Consider the following 14,906-nt stretch of genomic DNA (forward strand, 5'->3'; position numbering starts at 1 on the left):
GAGTTGGATGACTGGCCAGATAGGCGACAACAGAATAGGGCTGAGAAACAACCAAAGAGGAAGAATAGCAACGTCAAGGAGGGAAGGGCCAGCACGTCGGGGGCCTCTCTGGCCCTACCCAGGTCCTGTTCTCTATAGTTTTCTGGAAGAGAGGGATTTGGAAGCGAGAGAGATGCGTGGAGGTAGGAGGACTCGTCGCGCGGTGACGCTCTGGCCCGACGCCGACGGCCTCTCGGTGGCTCCCGGAGGACCCGGCGGGCCGAGTATTGGAGGTGAGGAGGCGGGGCTGGCAGGGTTAGTCCGGGCCTGGGAACACCTCTAACCCCACGTGTTGGGCGTTTCCTTATCAGGTTCACCTTTGCCTTATCTCGCGCTGCATTTCCTAGGCGCAAGCCGCAGCTTGGGAAGTCCTACTTGAGCTCTAACCCGAAATCTTCTTGCTGCAGCTCAGTTTGTAGCACCCTGTATTTCCACCTTTTTGGTTCAGCTTCTCTCCCTAACCCCAGACGGTTCTTCTCTGACTCCTCCTCAGCCTCCTTCACCAGTGGGCTGCTTTTTCCAGCTAGAAAGTTTCAACTGGCCCAGCAGTTTCGGTGTGAGGGATGTGCACGGTACTGTAGCTCAGAGAAGGCACACTGAGGCCCAGGCTTGGGGGATGGGGCGGGGGGGATGGGTAAACAACTCCTGAAAGGGAAGGGAACAGAGACCTAGAGGGAGAGAGACAATTTCAGAGAAGAGGAAGAATGGAGACCCAGTGGGGGAAATGGAGGTCCAGAGGGTGGGAAGGAGACCTAGAAAAAGGAGGAAGATGGAAACCCAGGGAGAAGTAGAGACATAGAACTATGGTGAGATGGGGCCTTGCTAGGCTGTGACCAAATTCAAATCCTGGCTCTGCCACTTACAAATGCTGTGACCTTAGTCAAGTCACTTAACCTCTCTGTGATCTAAAACAAATCACTTAACCTCTCTGGGCCTTACTTTCCGTGTCTACTAAAAGGTATAATAATAGGCCCGGCATGTAGGGTGTTTTTCAGGATTATGTAAGTTAATAAAAGTGCTTGGGTCAGTGCTTTGCACATAATAAAAGCTCGATGAAAAGGAGCCCTCACTCCTATTATTAGCACTTATTGGGTGCAACAAGATGGACTGGGTGGGGCAGTGATGGAGTTGACCTCTTTTTTCCTTCCTTAGGGAGGCCCTTGTCTCTTGGTCCTCAGACACATTGAGCCTGTCAGGGCCTCCTGCAGTTGGCTCTCAATGCTCCTACTCATTTACCTCTCCTCCACAGAGCCAAAGGCCAGGCCTGGACAGTGAGGCCTGACTCCTTGCCTGTACCACCCTCCTGTGGCGTAAGACCCAGGGCCAGGGTCCTGTTGATGTAGCGGAGCAGAGAGCCAGCAGATGAATGGACACCTTGAAGCAGAGGAACAGCAGGACGAGGTAAGGGTCCATCTGAAAGCCAAAATCATCATACTGTGGGAACACTTCACCTGAGGCCCTTCTGTCTGTGATCTCAGAGCTGCTCTCTCTGTTTCACAGATGGGCCACTGAGGTGGAGAATTGAGGGCTTGCCAGAGGTCAAACAACTAGTCTTTCCCCCTTATTTTCCTCCTCCTCCTTCCTGTTCCCTCTTTTCTGTGACTTGGTCTCTGTGTTTGCGTCTTAGCCTCTTTGGTCAGTGTCCCTGCCTTCTTTTCCCCCAGGCTCCCAAGCTTGGTGTGTCCCTGTCTCAATCTCTTTCTCTCTGCGTCACCTTGGCACATATTATCTGGTGCTGTTGCTACTGTGGGTTGGATGCATGTTACATTGTTTGGCAATAAATGAACTTCTGTCTACATTTGTCTCTTTCTAGTGACCTCTGTCCCTATCTCCTCTCTCTGCAATTTCATCTGTTTCTAAATCTCCTAATATATCCTTACCTTTCTTTCAGTTTCTCTGTCTTTGCTTCTACGTGTCTGTCAACATCTTCACTTACTTTTTGTCTCAGTTCCTCTAAGCCTCTGGGCTTCTAACATTCTCTCCCTCCATAAAGGTCTGTGACCGATACTGTCCCCCTCTCACTTTGTGTCTCCGACTTGCCATGTGACTGGGTAATTCACTGGGCTGATGTTTATCTCATGCTGCCTCCAGGCTGGCTTGAGCCTAAGGTAAATAGCTTGTGAATGAATGAGCCTCTTCTTCCTGGTTTTCATTCCAGAACTGCCTGTCTCCATCTGTCCCCCTGTCTGTCATTTTCTGGGTTTTCTTGTGTCCTTACCTTGCACTTTCTCAATCCCACTGTTTTGGTCTTTTTGTCTATATCTCTGCTTTTCTCTGTGTCTCTGATTCAGTCTGTAACTGTCTAAAAACTAAACACTTATCTCTTTCTGTCTCACCCCCCCCCCAACTCTCTTATTGCCTCTGACCCTGCTTCTCGGGTCTCTCTTTTACTAACTACCTTTGCATGGCTCTGGGCCTTTGTTACCTGTGGTATGGTTTCTGCCTCTGCAGTTAAGGACCTCCTCCCCACGCCTCTTTTCTTTCTTGAACGCAATGGATGGGACAGGCCCACTTGCTCTCAACAAAGATGGCGGCAATAGCGCCGCGATGCCGTCTCTGCCGCGTGTCTGCCCTTACCTATGATGGCGCCCGGTCTTGCTAAGCGTGATGCCCCGCCCAGTTCTCGGGCTCTCCCGCGGCCGACCTCTGCGCCAAGCTCGCGAGTTGGCTAGCCCCGCCCCCCTTGTGCTCTGATTGGTGTGACTCAGGCCAGTCTCGCGGCCATTGGCTGAGCAGATGCACACCCTCCTCCCACCCCTAGGTCTAATGGGGGCGGTTGGTGCTGACTTGAGGGGCCGCCTGGAAGAGGACCTGGCGAGTGAGGAGGGTGCGGGGGTCGGTGCAGGGACCTGAGTCGGGGGACTGCGGGGTAGAGAGGAACAGAGACGCAGGCCCGGGACTGGGATACCAGGGGTGGGAGATGGAAATGGAAAACGTGGACCGGGACTGAGGGATCCAGGGATGGAAACCCAGGCCTGGGACTGGGTTCTGGAAATAGAGTGGGAATGGAGGCTTGGGACCGAGGGACCCAGGCACAAAGACTCGGGCCTATGGATTGGGGACCAATGGATGGTGACCCTGGCCCAGGTCTCGGATACCCGGGGACAGAGACCCAGGCCCAGGACTGGAGAACATCTAGGGCTCTGTGCTTGAACCTGATTTGAAGTTCCCATAAGAGGGCCAGTGCAAGTCCGCAGACACCCTGGGCCTGCAGGAGCCACCCAGGGCAGTGGGGCAGAGGTAGTTCCAGAGGGTGAGTCCACAGACGGGGGTGTGTTTGGGCTGCTCTGGCCTGGGGAAGGTGAGGGGCAGGACTGGCAGGTGGCTGGGTGGGGCAGTGAGGAACAAAGGTGAGCAGAAAGGAGGAGGAGAAGGAGGCAGAAGCTGGGCAGAGGGCAGGGGGAGGGAAGGGACCTCAGTCCCGCTCCCACCCGCTCCCCGGAGAGCAGGCGGCCAGACACCCAGGTCAGTGCTCAGGGACCAACTCTTGGCCCCTGCTGCTTGCAGGTGCTTGCATGTGGCTCCTCTCTGACCCCTCAGGCCTTCTGTGTCACATTCCTTCTCTCCAGCTGTCCACATCCCTTTCTCCTGCCTCTCCTACCTGTTCTCCCTCTGTTGCCTTTCTCATTGGGGTGGGAAACTCTTACTCTCCTAAGTAGCTTTCGCCATCCTGGATTTCATCTTAATGAAGCTGTTTGTCTCCTCTCAGTGTTTCTCTGGCTCTCAGACCTTATCCCTCCCTTGTTTGTGTCTGAGTGTCTAGCTGTTTACTCTCTGCACCTGGAGGTGACTCCGTGTGTGGGTGTCTTTCTCAGTAGTTGCATGTCTATTTCTGTGTATGTCTCCACTGTCCAATCCTCCTCCTGTGCCTTATTTTTCCCCAAAGCCCTTATCATCACCCAACACACTATATACTTTACTCCTTTATCTTGCTTTTCTGTTTTCTGATTAGAATACAAACCCCATGAAAGCAGGGATTTTTGTCTGGTTTGTTCCCTGCTGTGTTTGCAGGGCCACTAGCATCATGATTGCACATAGAGGGAACTGAATCATTATTTGGAGAATAAATGAACGAACGTTTGCATGCCTGGGTCTCTGGGCCCTTCAGGATGCTGGCCTTCCTGCCCAGTTGACCTCTGCCCCACATCCTCAGGGTCTCCCCACACTTGTCTGAGCCTGTCTCTGGTGTTTCTGTATCACCTGCCACCACCCCTCATTGTTTCCTCCTGTCCACAGGCCCTGCCCCTCCCTCCACCTGCCATGGGGGTCCTGGACTCTGACCCCTGCCCTCCTCCCTTCCCACAGAAGCCGGACCAGGAGCTGACTGGGAGCTGGGGCCACAGGCCTAGGAGCACCCTGGACAGGGCTGAGGCCATGGCCCCGCCACCACCGCCATTGGCTGCCAGCACCCCACTCCTACATGGCGAGTTTGGCTCCTACCCAGCCCGTGGCCCACGCTTCGCCCTCACCCTCACATCGCAGGCCCTGCACATACAGCGCCTGCGCCCCAAACCTGAAGCCCGGCCCCGTGGTGGCCTGGTCCCACTGGCTGAGGTCTCAGGCTGCTGTACCCTGCGAAGCCGCAGCCCCTCAGACTCAGCAGCCTACTTCTGCATCTACACCTACCCTCGGGGCCGGCGTGGGGCCCGGCGCAGAGCCACCCGCACCTTCCAGGCAGATGGGGCAGCCACCTACGAAGAGAATCGTGCTGAGGCCCAGCGCTGGGCCACTGCCCTCACATGTCTGCTCCGAGGACTGCCGCTGCCTGGGGATGGGGGTGAGGTTCTGGGCAGCCGCTCTTGCCCTAGGGCCACCTTGGTGTCTCTGCGGAACTCCCCTGTGGGCATCTCTGTCTCTATTTTTGTGTGCGTCCGTCTGTGTGATGTGTTTCTCTGAGTCCACTGAAAGAGTGATACACAGACAGGGATGGGCTACAAAAGGAACAAAAACACAGGCAGAGAAAATGATTCATAGCCCCTGCTCTCTTGCTAGATTTCTGTCTCTGTCCCTGACCCCCATCCATGAGTCTTGACATCAGGAGTCATCAGAGGCTCCTGGGCTGGTAAGAGCAGCAAGCTGAGACATGATGAGTCCCCACCCAGAGAGATGAGTGTCAACAGTGGCCTCCTAGGTCATCTCAGGAGCCGGGAGGTGGCTCTAATCCAGCCTGTGGAGGGTGAGAGAAGGCTTTTATTTTAGACAGAGTTTCCCACCCCCCAGGGTCCTCAGTTGGGGCAGGAAGGTAAAGGTTGGAGGCTTTCATGAGCCTTCCTAGGTCCTCCAAGGTCCTGCTGGCTGCTTGGGGCCCTTAGATGGTACAGTGAGGGGTAGAGGAACCTGATCCTGAGGAAAGTGGGCAACTGAGCTTCTGTGCCCTCCTCCCACGTGGGTACAAAGGGCATTTGGTTTCACCTCCAAGCTCTGCCTCTGTCTCAGCACCTGGGAGAGGGGGCGGGGCTGCATACCTGGGCCTGGCCCCCAAGAGAGCTGGGAGAGGAAAACTGCCCACAGGCTCCAAGTGCCAGCCCTTCCCGCATTCCATTAGGGGCTGTTTGAAGAGATTGTTTCCAAGGTGAGGGGCCCAGGTCTCTGGCCTCTGTAGACCCTACCCTCCCTCTCTCTGCAGAGATCACTCCTGAGCTTCTGCCAAGGCCACCCCGGTTGCTCCTGCTGGTCAATCCCTTTGGGGGGCGGGGCCTGGCCTGGCAGTGGTGTAAGAACCACGTGCTGCCCATGATCTCTGAAGCTGGGCTCTCCTTCAACCTCATACAGACAGGTAAGGGCCGGGTCAGGATGGGAGGTCAGGGCTGGGGACTAGGACTCCTGAGTCCTAGAGAGCAAAGTGGTGGGTGGGACTTCTGGGTCCTGGAGGGGTGGGAGGGACAGCCTGCCTAACTGCTTGGTTTCCCACATTAGAACGACAGAACCACGCCCGGGAGCTGGTCCAGGGGCTGAACCTGAGTGAGTGGGACGGCATCGTCACTGTCTCAGGAGATGGGCTGCTCTATGAGGTAGAGCAGGAGTACCCTTGCCCTGAGCCCTGGGGGACTGCCCAGCCTGGGACCAGGACCCAGGCATATGGTCTTCCACCCTCCAGGTGCTGAACGGACTCCTAGATCGCCCTGACTGGGAGGAGGCTGTGAAGATGCCCGTGGGTATTCTCCCTTGCGGCTCGGGCAACGCGCTGGCTGGAGCAGTGAACCAGCGCGGGGGGTAGGTTGGGGGCTTCTGCTGGGGAGGCTGAGGATAGCATGAGGGGAGGGATGAGCCGTGAGGGTAACAGGGACCCCCAGCACTCCCCCTCAGCCAAGTAAGCCAGTCTGGCTGTAGGATGCTCTGCCCCCAGGTCCTGGGCATGTTTACCTGGCATGTCCCCAGCTGTATCCCTAGAGTCTAGAACTGGGCTTGGCACACGGAAGGCACCCCATGAATGCTATGGAATGAAAGAACTGACAGGGGGCCTAGCCCAGTAAAGAGTCTACCTGGAGGTGGCCACCAGCTGGGGTGGGCTCAGGACCCTGGCCTCCCTGGTCCCAGCTTCCCTGCCTGCCTGTGTCTTTCTGCCCCTGCCCTGCATTCTGCTCTCACCCAAGCCCATCTGCTCTTTCCCACTGTGTCCGTCCTTTGGCTGTGAAGGTTTGAGCCAGCCCTGGGTCTCGACTTGCTGCTCAACTGCTCACTGCTGCTCTGCCGGGGTGGCGGCCACCCGCTGGACCTGCTCTCCGTGACACTGGCCTCAGGCTCCCGCTGTTTCTCCTTCCTGGCTGTGGCCTGGGGCTTTGTGTCAGACGTGGATATCCAGAGTGAGCGCTTCAGGGCCCTGGGCAGTGCCCGCTTCACCCTGGGCACAGTGCTGGGCCTTGCCACATTGCACACATACCGAGGACGCCTCTCCTACCTCCCTGCCACTGGGGAGACTGCCTCACCCACCCCCACCCACGGCCTGCCCCGAGCCAAGTCAGAGCTGACCCTGGCCCCAGACTCAGCCCCGCCCATGGCCCACTCACCCCTGCATCGATCAGTGTCTGACCTGCCCCTGCCCCTGCCCCTGCCTGAGTCTGCCCTGGCCTCCCCTGGCTCACCTGAACCTCTGCCCATCTTGTCCCTCAATGGCGGGGGCCCAGAGCTGGCCGGGGACTGGGGTGGGGCTGGGGATGCTCCTCTGTCCCCAGATCCACTGTTGTCCTCACCTCCAGGCTCTCCCAAGGCAGCTCTACTCTCACCTATTGCTGAGGGTCCCCCAGAAATTCCCCCATCCTCTGGGCTCCCACCTGCCACCCCTGATGCCCCAGTAGCAATGTCTACCTGGGGCCCACCTGACCACCTGCTGCCTCCACTGGGCACCCCACTGCCCCCAGACTGGGTGACGGTAGAGGGGGACTTTGTGCTCATGTTGGCCATCTCGCCCAGCCACCTGGGCGCTGACATGGTGGCGGCTCCTCACGCGCGCTTTGATGATGGCCTGGTGCACCTGTGCTGGGTGCGAAGTGGCATCTCACGGGCCTCACTACTGCGCCTTTTCCTGGCCATGGAGCATGGTACCCACTTCAGCCTGGGCTGTCCGCAGCTGGGCTACGCTGCGGCCCGTGCCTTCCGCCTTGAGCCGCTTACTCCTCGCGGTGTGCTCACGGTGGATGGGGAGCAGGTGGAGTATGGGCCGCTGCAGGCGCAGATGCATCCTGGCCTCGCTACTCTGCTCACTGGGCCTCCTGGCTGCACTGGGCGAGAACCCTGAACCCAACCAAACTCGGAACCCGCCGGGGGCGGGGCCTACATTCCAAGGGGGCGGAGCCTGAGCTAGGGCGTTATTCCTGGCTGCCAAATTTGGGGCGGTGGCTCCCACGTGCGAGGGCCCTGACCCTATCTCAGGATTGTGCCCGCTCTCAAGGGACCCAACGTGAAGCTGGACAGTGGTCTGAGTTCCAGGGGGTGGGTGTCCTCATGGTTACACATAAATGGGTTCGTCCCCCGGGTAGTGCCTGACCAAGAGGGTGGGGCCTTGGCGTTGAGCTTTGGCCAACCCTGAGTAAGCTCTGGACCCCGCGTCCGGCTCGTTGAAGGCCAGGGCGGCTGAGGGCGGAGCCTGTCTTACGCGTCGCCCATTGACGGTGCCTGGAATGTACGAGCCGGGGGAGGCCTTAGTTAATTGGCCAGTCAGGGCCCGGGTCTCGCCCTATCCACTCCGGTGCCTCCACTTAACTGGCCAATCAGCCCAGGAGGGGCAGGTTCCCCAGGGCCGGCGCTCGGATTTGCACTAATGTTCCTCCCTCCGCGGGTGGGGGTGAGGAAATTCATATCTCTTGTTCTGTCTCATGTGCGTCCCTCCTCCCCAATTTAAAAAGCAATTGAAAAGGTCTATGCAATAAAGGCGGTCGCTTCATTCCTCCCAGACCTCCTGCCTTTCCTACACCTGACAGCAGCTCCTGCCTTTTATGGACAGCAGCCCGGATCTGCCCACGGGCTGTAGCCAGTTTGACCCTCTGGCCTTGAATCCGGGCCAGGAAGCTGCCTCCTCCTCCTCCTCCACAACAGCTGGCTCTGGGGTTCTCAAGATTTATTCAGGATCGTGTTAACGGAGGCGTGGAAGGGTGGGGTCCCCGACGTGCCGGGGGCACACACAGACTACCCTCCCCGCCCTCTCGAGGGAGGGGGGAGGCTTGCTTTTTCTTAAAAATATAAATGTATTTATCTGCATCACGTCCCTGGGGCACCCAGCTGGCTGGCCCGTGGGGCACAGGGCAGGGAGGGAACAGGGTGTCAGGGCACAAGTCTGAGAGGGGTGGAGGACACCTCCACCAGGTAGGGGTGGGGGGCGGCTTCACAGGGCCCCGTGCTGAGCCTGGTAGCGGGACAGCACGGCGCGGTAGTGGGACAGCTCCTGGCGCACAGCTACCACCTCCTGCCGCAGCAGGGCGTTCTCCTTCTCCAGGAAGGCCGCCCGCACTGATATCTGGTTCTCCTTCAGCCGCCGGGCATCCCGGGACCGCTTGGCCGCCTCGTTGTTTTTGTACCGCCGGCTCCAATACTTCTCGTCCTAGGGGTGGAGGGGTGGGAGGGCACTGAGGTCCAGAGGGGCCCAGGCCTCAGTGAGAGAGGAAGGGAGGAGCAGCTTCTAACAGACCCTCAGGGCTGCTGCTTGCCCAGCACTGGAGCCTAAAGGATACTGGGTTTCTGCTGGGATGAGTACCCAAAGTTGTAGGCCCTGGTTGCTAAGGAGAGCAGGCCCCTAGCAACGGGTAAGGCATGAGCTAGACCCCCACTCTAAGTAACCTGGCTTCAAGTCTCCACTGTGCAAAGCAGATCCCAGCCCTCTCAACAAAGGGCCTGCCATTACCTCCTGGTTGCTAAGGATGCTTGCTCCCTGGCAACAGGGACTTCAGGGGCTGAGGACTTCTCCCAGTGAAAAGCACTGCCCTATATATCATTACCTTTCCAGATCCTGGTTGCTAAGGAATGCTTAGGCCCCCTAGCGAGTGGGTTTGATGTCCCATAAAATCCAGAGCTGGGCCCCTTTTGACCTGGTTGCCAAGGCAAACTCATCTTTCCTCAGCAAACAATAGGGAAGTCTGAGTGGTCCCAATGATTGTGGCCAATCTCTGACCTGCTGGCCTTGAACTGAGGCCAGGAGCTGCCTCTTCCCCTACAGTATGTGGTTGATAGAAGAATTGTCCCTTAGGAAAGGGGACTGTCCCGAGACTTCCCCAGAGGATTATACCCAGGTTCCTCCAATCCTGGAATTTGGTTGTTCCTTAATAACAAGGACCACCTAGCTCACAGAGATGCCTCCCCCCCCACATTTAATTAAAGCCTAGTTCCTGTTCGGCCGGGCAAATCCAGTCCTTAGCAACAGGGCCCTATAGCAGGAGAAACCACTCATTTAGATTTGGCTTCCAAGCCAGTCCTAGCTGCTTCAAGTAATTCTGTCTAACACAAGGGCATGGCAAACTCTTTTATAAAAGAAGCCCAGGGACCTCTTGCAGGGGGAGACTTCAAAAATGGCAAGTACAGGAAGCTACAAAGATGCAGTGACTGCCCAAACCATCTCAAATCAGAATGTTGCCTTGGCTGTTAATGGGGAACCTGAGGCCTTCCACCAATGAGAAGCCCAGGTCCAGGAAACAAGGCCTAGTAAGGCTGGCAAAGTCTGTATCTTAGGTAGATGCAAACACTCGAAGAATGTCCCAAATCAGAGATCAAAGGCTCAGCCCCAGCCTGGCTGGCTGCTAAGGAGAGACAGTCCACAGGCAAATATGAAGCCTGAGGCCTGCCCATTGGGCGTTCTGAGTCCAAGTGATAGGAGAAGCTCCAAGCCTGTACAACCAGACCTAGACAGACTGGCTAAGTCTGCATCCCACAATGACACTGGCTTCATAAATCTCAGGCCAAAACTCCTTCCCCCTGGCTGGGCATGGTGGCTCATGCCTGTAATCCTAGCACTCTGGGAGGCTGAGGCGGGTGGATTGCTTGAGGTCAGGAGTTCAAAACCAGCCTGAGTGAGACCCCGTGTCTACTGAAAACAGAAAGAAATTAATTGACCAACTAAAAATATATATACGAAAAGTTAGCCGGGCATAGTGGCACATGCCTGTAGTACCAGCTATTCGGGAGGCTGAGGCAGTAGGATCACTTGAACCCAGGAGATTGAGGTTGCTGTGAGCTAGGCTGATGCCACGGCACTCACTCTAGCCTGGGCAACAAAGCGAGACTCTGTCTCAAAAAATCCCCAAAAAACTGCCCCTTTGCACCCCAAGGAGGACCGATCCTTAGCTGTAGGCCAGGATAGGCTGAGAGCTAATCCCAATGAGAAGCCCAGACCTGACTGTGAGAAAACGCCCATCCCTGGTGAGACCTGTCCCTGACCAAGCCTGTGTCCCACATCTGGTGGCACTCACCTTCTGCTCCTCTGGCACCTGGATTTTCCTCGCCTTCTTCATGATTGGCTGGGGCTTAAGTTCCTCCTCTGAGAAGCGATGTCTCCGAGGGTCAAAGGTCTCATGGCCGGGAATGCTAGACAGGGCAAGATCTGCTGGATCGGGTTCAAAGGTCATCAGCACCTCCACGGTGTCTGGGTCCACAGGGCTGGGTGTGTCCCGAGAAGTTAGGCCTTGGGGAAACAGAAAATGTCAGCTGAGTGTGTATTTATTTTGGGGAGGGGTTCCCAGAAGCTACTCCCTGACCAGGTATCATATTCACCTCATCGATGGCCCTTCAGGGGCCTGGCATAAAGCCTTCGAGGGATTAACCTCCCCAACATAAAATATAAAGGTTCCCTAAGCCATAAAGATGCTTAGACGTGGTGGAGCCAACCCTACTTTTACAAACAGGCCCAGTCATAACCGACTTTCCCTAAGTAACACACAAATCAGGGCTATTGCTTCTAAAACCTCGGGACTTCAGATTCACAGTGTGAGTTTCTTCCCATAGTCTACCCTGAATCCTGCTCACTGAATCCATGACCAAAGTTTAGACCCTTGGCTGTTCAAAGACAGGAATGTACCGCATTGAAGGGCCTTAAGTTAGATTCCAAGATCTGCTGTATCCGAAGGGTTAGGGAACAGAAGCGGAAGCCGCTGAGGTTCCAGAAGGTTGATACGAAAGGAGGCGCCTGTGCCTTTAAGCGCGAGCTAGCCGGGGCCAGCTGAGGACACAGGTTCAGGGCCGAGTCACGTGCCGGCGCCTGCTTTCCTACCCGCCCCCCCCTGCCACGGGCGCCCTCACGTTCCCCCGGCCCCGCCCCCTCGCGCGTGACGGCGCGTGCGCGAAGCGCGGAGGAGGGAGGGGGAGAACTCACGTGGCGCGGGAATGTGCGGCTGGGAAGAGGAGGGCCGTGGTTCTGCCCCAAAGTCGGAACAGGGGCAGGTGTGCCCAATAATCCCGGACCTGTGGTCCGTCCCTGGAGACCCCAATATGCCCGAAGGGGAACACTGTTCCTCTTGCTCCTTCCAGTCTCTTAGCTGCAACCTCCAAAGGATACCGACCCCCTGCTCTCTGGGGAGCAGGATCGTTTCCCTTGACCTTCTCAGGCTCCCAAGCCACGCACCACTGGTACCCAGGAGTGGGAGATCCCAGGCCCCTCCTCTCCCAAGAATGTAGGAAGCTCGGCTCTCGCCCCAACTGGGGGACCCAGGATCAAGATCCCTGACCTTCTCCCCTCCGGAGGACTTTGGGACCTGGGGCTGCAGTACCCCACACTGGGGAACCCAGGAATCTGGGCTTCCAGTCTCTTATGTCCTGGGTAAACAGAAGTCTGTGCCCAGCCCTCGCCGTCGCCCTGCAGAGGGCCTAGGAGTTCCGGTCTTATCTCACTTCCACCGATTCTAGAGCCCAGTCCACTCCTCAGTAAATAACTCCGGTGTTCCCTGCGTCCAGTCCTGGCTCCACCAGTATCAGGACCCTTTGTCCCATGTCCCACAGAAAAATCCACAATTTATCTTCATTGAGCAGGCTTCCTAGAATTTGGGGCTCCAAGTCTCTCCTACTCTATGCCTGCAGGAGACCAAGTCCCTGATCCATTAGAGGCCACAGACCCCAGCCCCCTCCCACGACATCTCTCATCAGGATTCCGAATTCGGCCCACCAGCCCGAGTCCCTCAGTCCCAGGCCCAGCGTCGCCCCGCCCCGCACTCCCGCCGGGCCCAAGCTCCGCCCAGTCAGGGCCCCGCCCCGCCCCCTTCGCCGCACCTGCGCGGTGGCCACCGGCGGCCCCGAGGGCAGCCCGGGCGGGGGCGTGCCCAGGCGAGGAGCGGGGGGAAGCCGAGCCGCAGGAGCCTGGCCCCGGGGAGGGTGCGGGCGTTCGCGCCGGCGAGGGCTCCGGCGACAGGCCACCGGGAGGCGGCGGGCTGGGCGGGAGTCCGTGCTCCAGCAGGAAGGCGTCCAGGTCCACGTACTCCACGTCGCCGAACGGCAGCGTACGCTCCCACAGCAGCGGCGCCAACAGGCCCGGGCCTGGCACAGCCCCCGGGCGCCCCCGTGGGGACCCGCCGCCCACCACCGCCCCAGCTGGGGCATCCGCCGGACCCCCAGTCTCCAGGCCCGGCCCCGGAACCGTGGCTGCCGGCAGAGCCGCCTTGCGCTCCTTTTCTTTCAGGAGACCTGTGGCCCGGGAAAGACCGGGAGGGATGGGGGATGGGATGGGCGGAGGAGATAGAGATGGAGAAGAGACCCCGAGTCAGAGTCACGGGAGAAGGGGGCACAGAGACCCATACCGCGGAGATCCAGGGAAAGACGGGATGGAGGTCGGAGAGGAGAGACGGGAGAGGAAGGACAAGGACCCAGAGAGAGGAAGGGACAGAGACGCAGAGTGGGAGAGAGACCCAGAGGGAGAGAACGGAAACGGGGGCGCCAGAGACAGAGGTGGACAGAGACGCAGAAAGAGAGGACAGAGATTCACAGAGAGATGAGGACACAGAAAGACCCAGAGAAAGAGGAACGGAAGTTCAGAAAGAGGAGACAGGGTAGGTGGAGAGTTGGGTAGGTGAGAGAAAAAAAATGACAGCTCTGTAACTCCTGTAATTACCACACCCCCACCCCTGCGCACTGTATCCCCTTCTCCCCTCCCCCACAAGCTGTACGGGGCAGGAAGGGGCTCTTCCTGGGGCACATTCCTCATCCCTAGACTCCATGTGACCCCATGAGGTCCCGCCCAAGCCCGTGTCACCGCCGTGTGAGCATCCGACACACCCCCTCCCTTCTCCCTGGACCCCAGGGGTCCACATTCTCAGACCAAAGGGAAGAGGAGACTGGGGTCTAGACTGCTGTGTCCTCAGGGAGGAGGACGCTGGAGACCTGGATTCCTGGGTCCTCAGGATGGATGGGCTCCAGAGCCGTCACTTTTAGGTCCTGGGCGCTGAGGAATCTAAGGGCCTAAACACCTGAGTAATTGAGTAGCTAAAGGTTGGGAAGGTGGACTCCCAGTACATAGGAGATGTCTGTGGCCCCCCCAGCACTTGAGTCCCTAAGGTGTTTGAATTGGGTGAAGTGAGGGCTAGAACTCACAGCTGGCTGGCTCTTTGGGCTTGCTGGTCCCCTGCAGAAGGCTTCGCAGCCCAAGCAGCGCTCCCCCGCCAGGGGGGGCCCCGGCAGGGCCGCCCAGCAGCACGGGGGCCGGGGTCCTGTCGCTCACAGGCCGCGCCATCGCCGGGCACCTGCCCCCAGACTCACGGGCTCATGGAGAGGCGAAGGGCTGGCCTGCCAGTCACCGGCACACTCCAGTGGTTTGGGCCAGTGTGTGCCCAGGGGCGGGCGAGCGTAGCTTGCAAGCCTCCAGTATCCAGAACGCTGCAAATCCTAAAAGCGACGGGAATTTGCGGTCCTCCGTGCAGAAACGTGCAACTCACAAGGGTCCCAGGAGGTCATGCAGTCTGGGCGAGGGGATGACCAAATCAAGCAGCCGGCTCTTTGCAGGGTGCACGGGGACACAAGGCGCTCCCTCTACAAGGTGGGCGAGCCTAGCTCTTGCAAAATCTGCAGCTCTCGCAAAGGAAGGCGCTTTGCAATCTGCACCAAGAGGTGTGCGCGGAGGGGAGGAGGAGGGGGCAGGAGGAGGCGGCAGCCTTGAGGCGTGGCCAAAGCAAACTTCTTTCGCGGAAAAAAAAAATCCAAACCAAAACACCCGACGCCACAGCTCGCGCCCCTCCTCCCTGCCCCAGCCCGTGCCTGCCCTGGCCCCGCCCGCCTCTTGGGGCATGCACCCCAGCCGCGTGCCTCCCTCCACCTGCAAGCACGGGCCAATCGTGTCTCGACCCCTTGAGACGCTCAGCCAATAGGGCCCCTGGATCCGCCAAGGCCCTGGAGGGCGCGTGAGAAGCTCAGCGCGTGAAGTTGCCTCGCCTTTCGCAGGGAGGCGGGACACTGACCTACATTTGCCC

General features: G+C 58.3%; 2 protein-coding genes across 4 annotated transcripts; one reads left to right on the top strand and one right to left on the bottom strand.

Annotated features, from left to right (window-relative positions):
* The first annotated feature begins 33 nt into the window (after positions 1-33).
* On the top strand, positions 34-8,430 carry SPHK2 (sphingosine kinase 2). 3 transcript variants are annotated; one of them, XM_012754408.3, is made up of 7 exons: positions 34-272; positions 1,289-1,440; positions 4,345-4,816; positions 5,666-5,815; positions 5,956-6,050; positions 6,137-6,252; positions 6,676-8,430. In XM_012754408.3, the coding sequence occupies exons 2-7, from the start codon at positions 1,402-1,404 to the stop codon at positions 7,772-7,774; spliced, it is 1,971 nt and encodes a 656-aa protein (XP_012609862.2). In that variant the 5' UTR covers positions 34-272; positions 1,289-1,401; the 3' UTR covers positions 7,775-8,430. The 3 variants fall into 3 exon arrangements, with proteins under 3 accessions (XP_012609862.2, XP_012609863.2, XP_012609866.1); XM_012754409.3 differs by lacking the exon at positions 34-272 and adding an exon at positions 370-611; XM_012754412.3 differs by lacking the exons at positions 34-272; positions 1,289-1,440 and adding an exon at positions 2,642-3,504.
* Positions 8,431-8,578: 148 nt separating this feature from the next.
* DBP (D-box binding PAR bZIP transcription factor) lies at positions 8,579-14,683 on the bottom strand. Its single transcript, XM_012754417.2, has 4 exons — positions 14,035-14,683; positions 12,721-13,131; positions 10,932-11,143; positions 8,579-9,073 (listed from the first exon to the last, which is right to left on the bottom strand). The coding sequence occupies exons 1-4, from the start codon at positions 14,171-14,173 to the stop codon at positions 8,858-8,860; spliced, it is 978 nt and encodes a 325-aa protein (XP_012609871.1). The 5' UTR covers positions 14,174-14,683; the 3' UTR covers positions 8,579-8,857.
* Between the last annotated feature and the right edge of the window lie 223 nt (positions 14,684-14,906).

This window comes from Microcebus murinus, chromosome 16, assembly GCF_040939455.1.
Source record: "Microcebus murinus isolate Inina chromosome 16, M.murinus_Inina_mat1.0, whole genome shotgun sequence".
NCBI lineage: Eukaryota > Metazoa > Chordata > Mammalia > Primates > Cheirogaleidae > Microcebus > Microcebus murinus.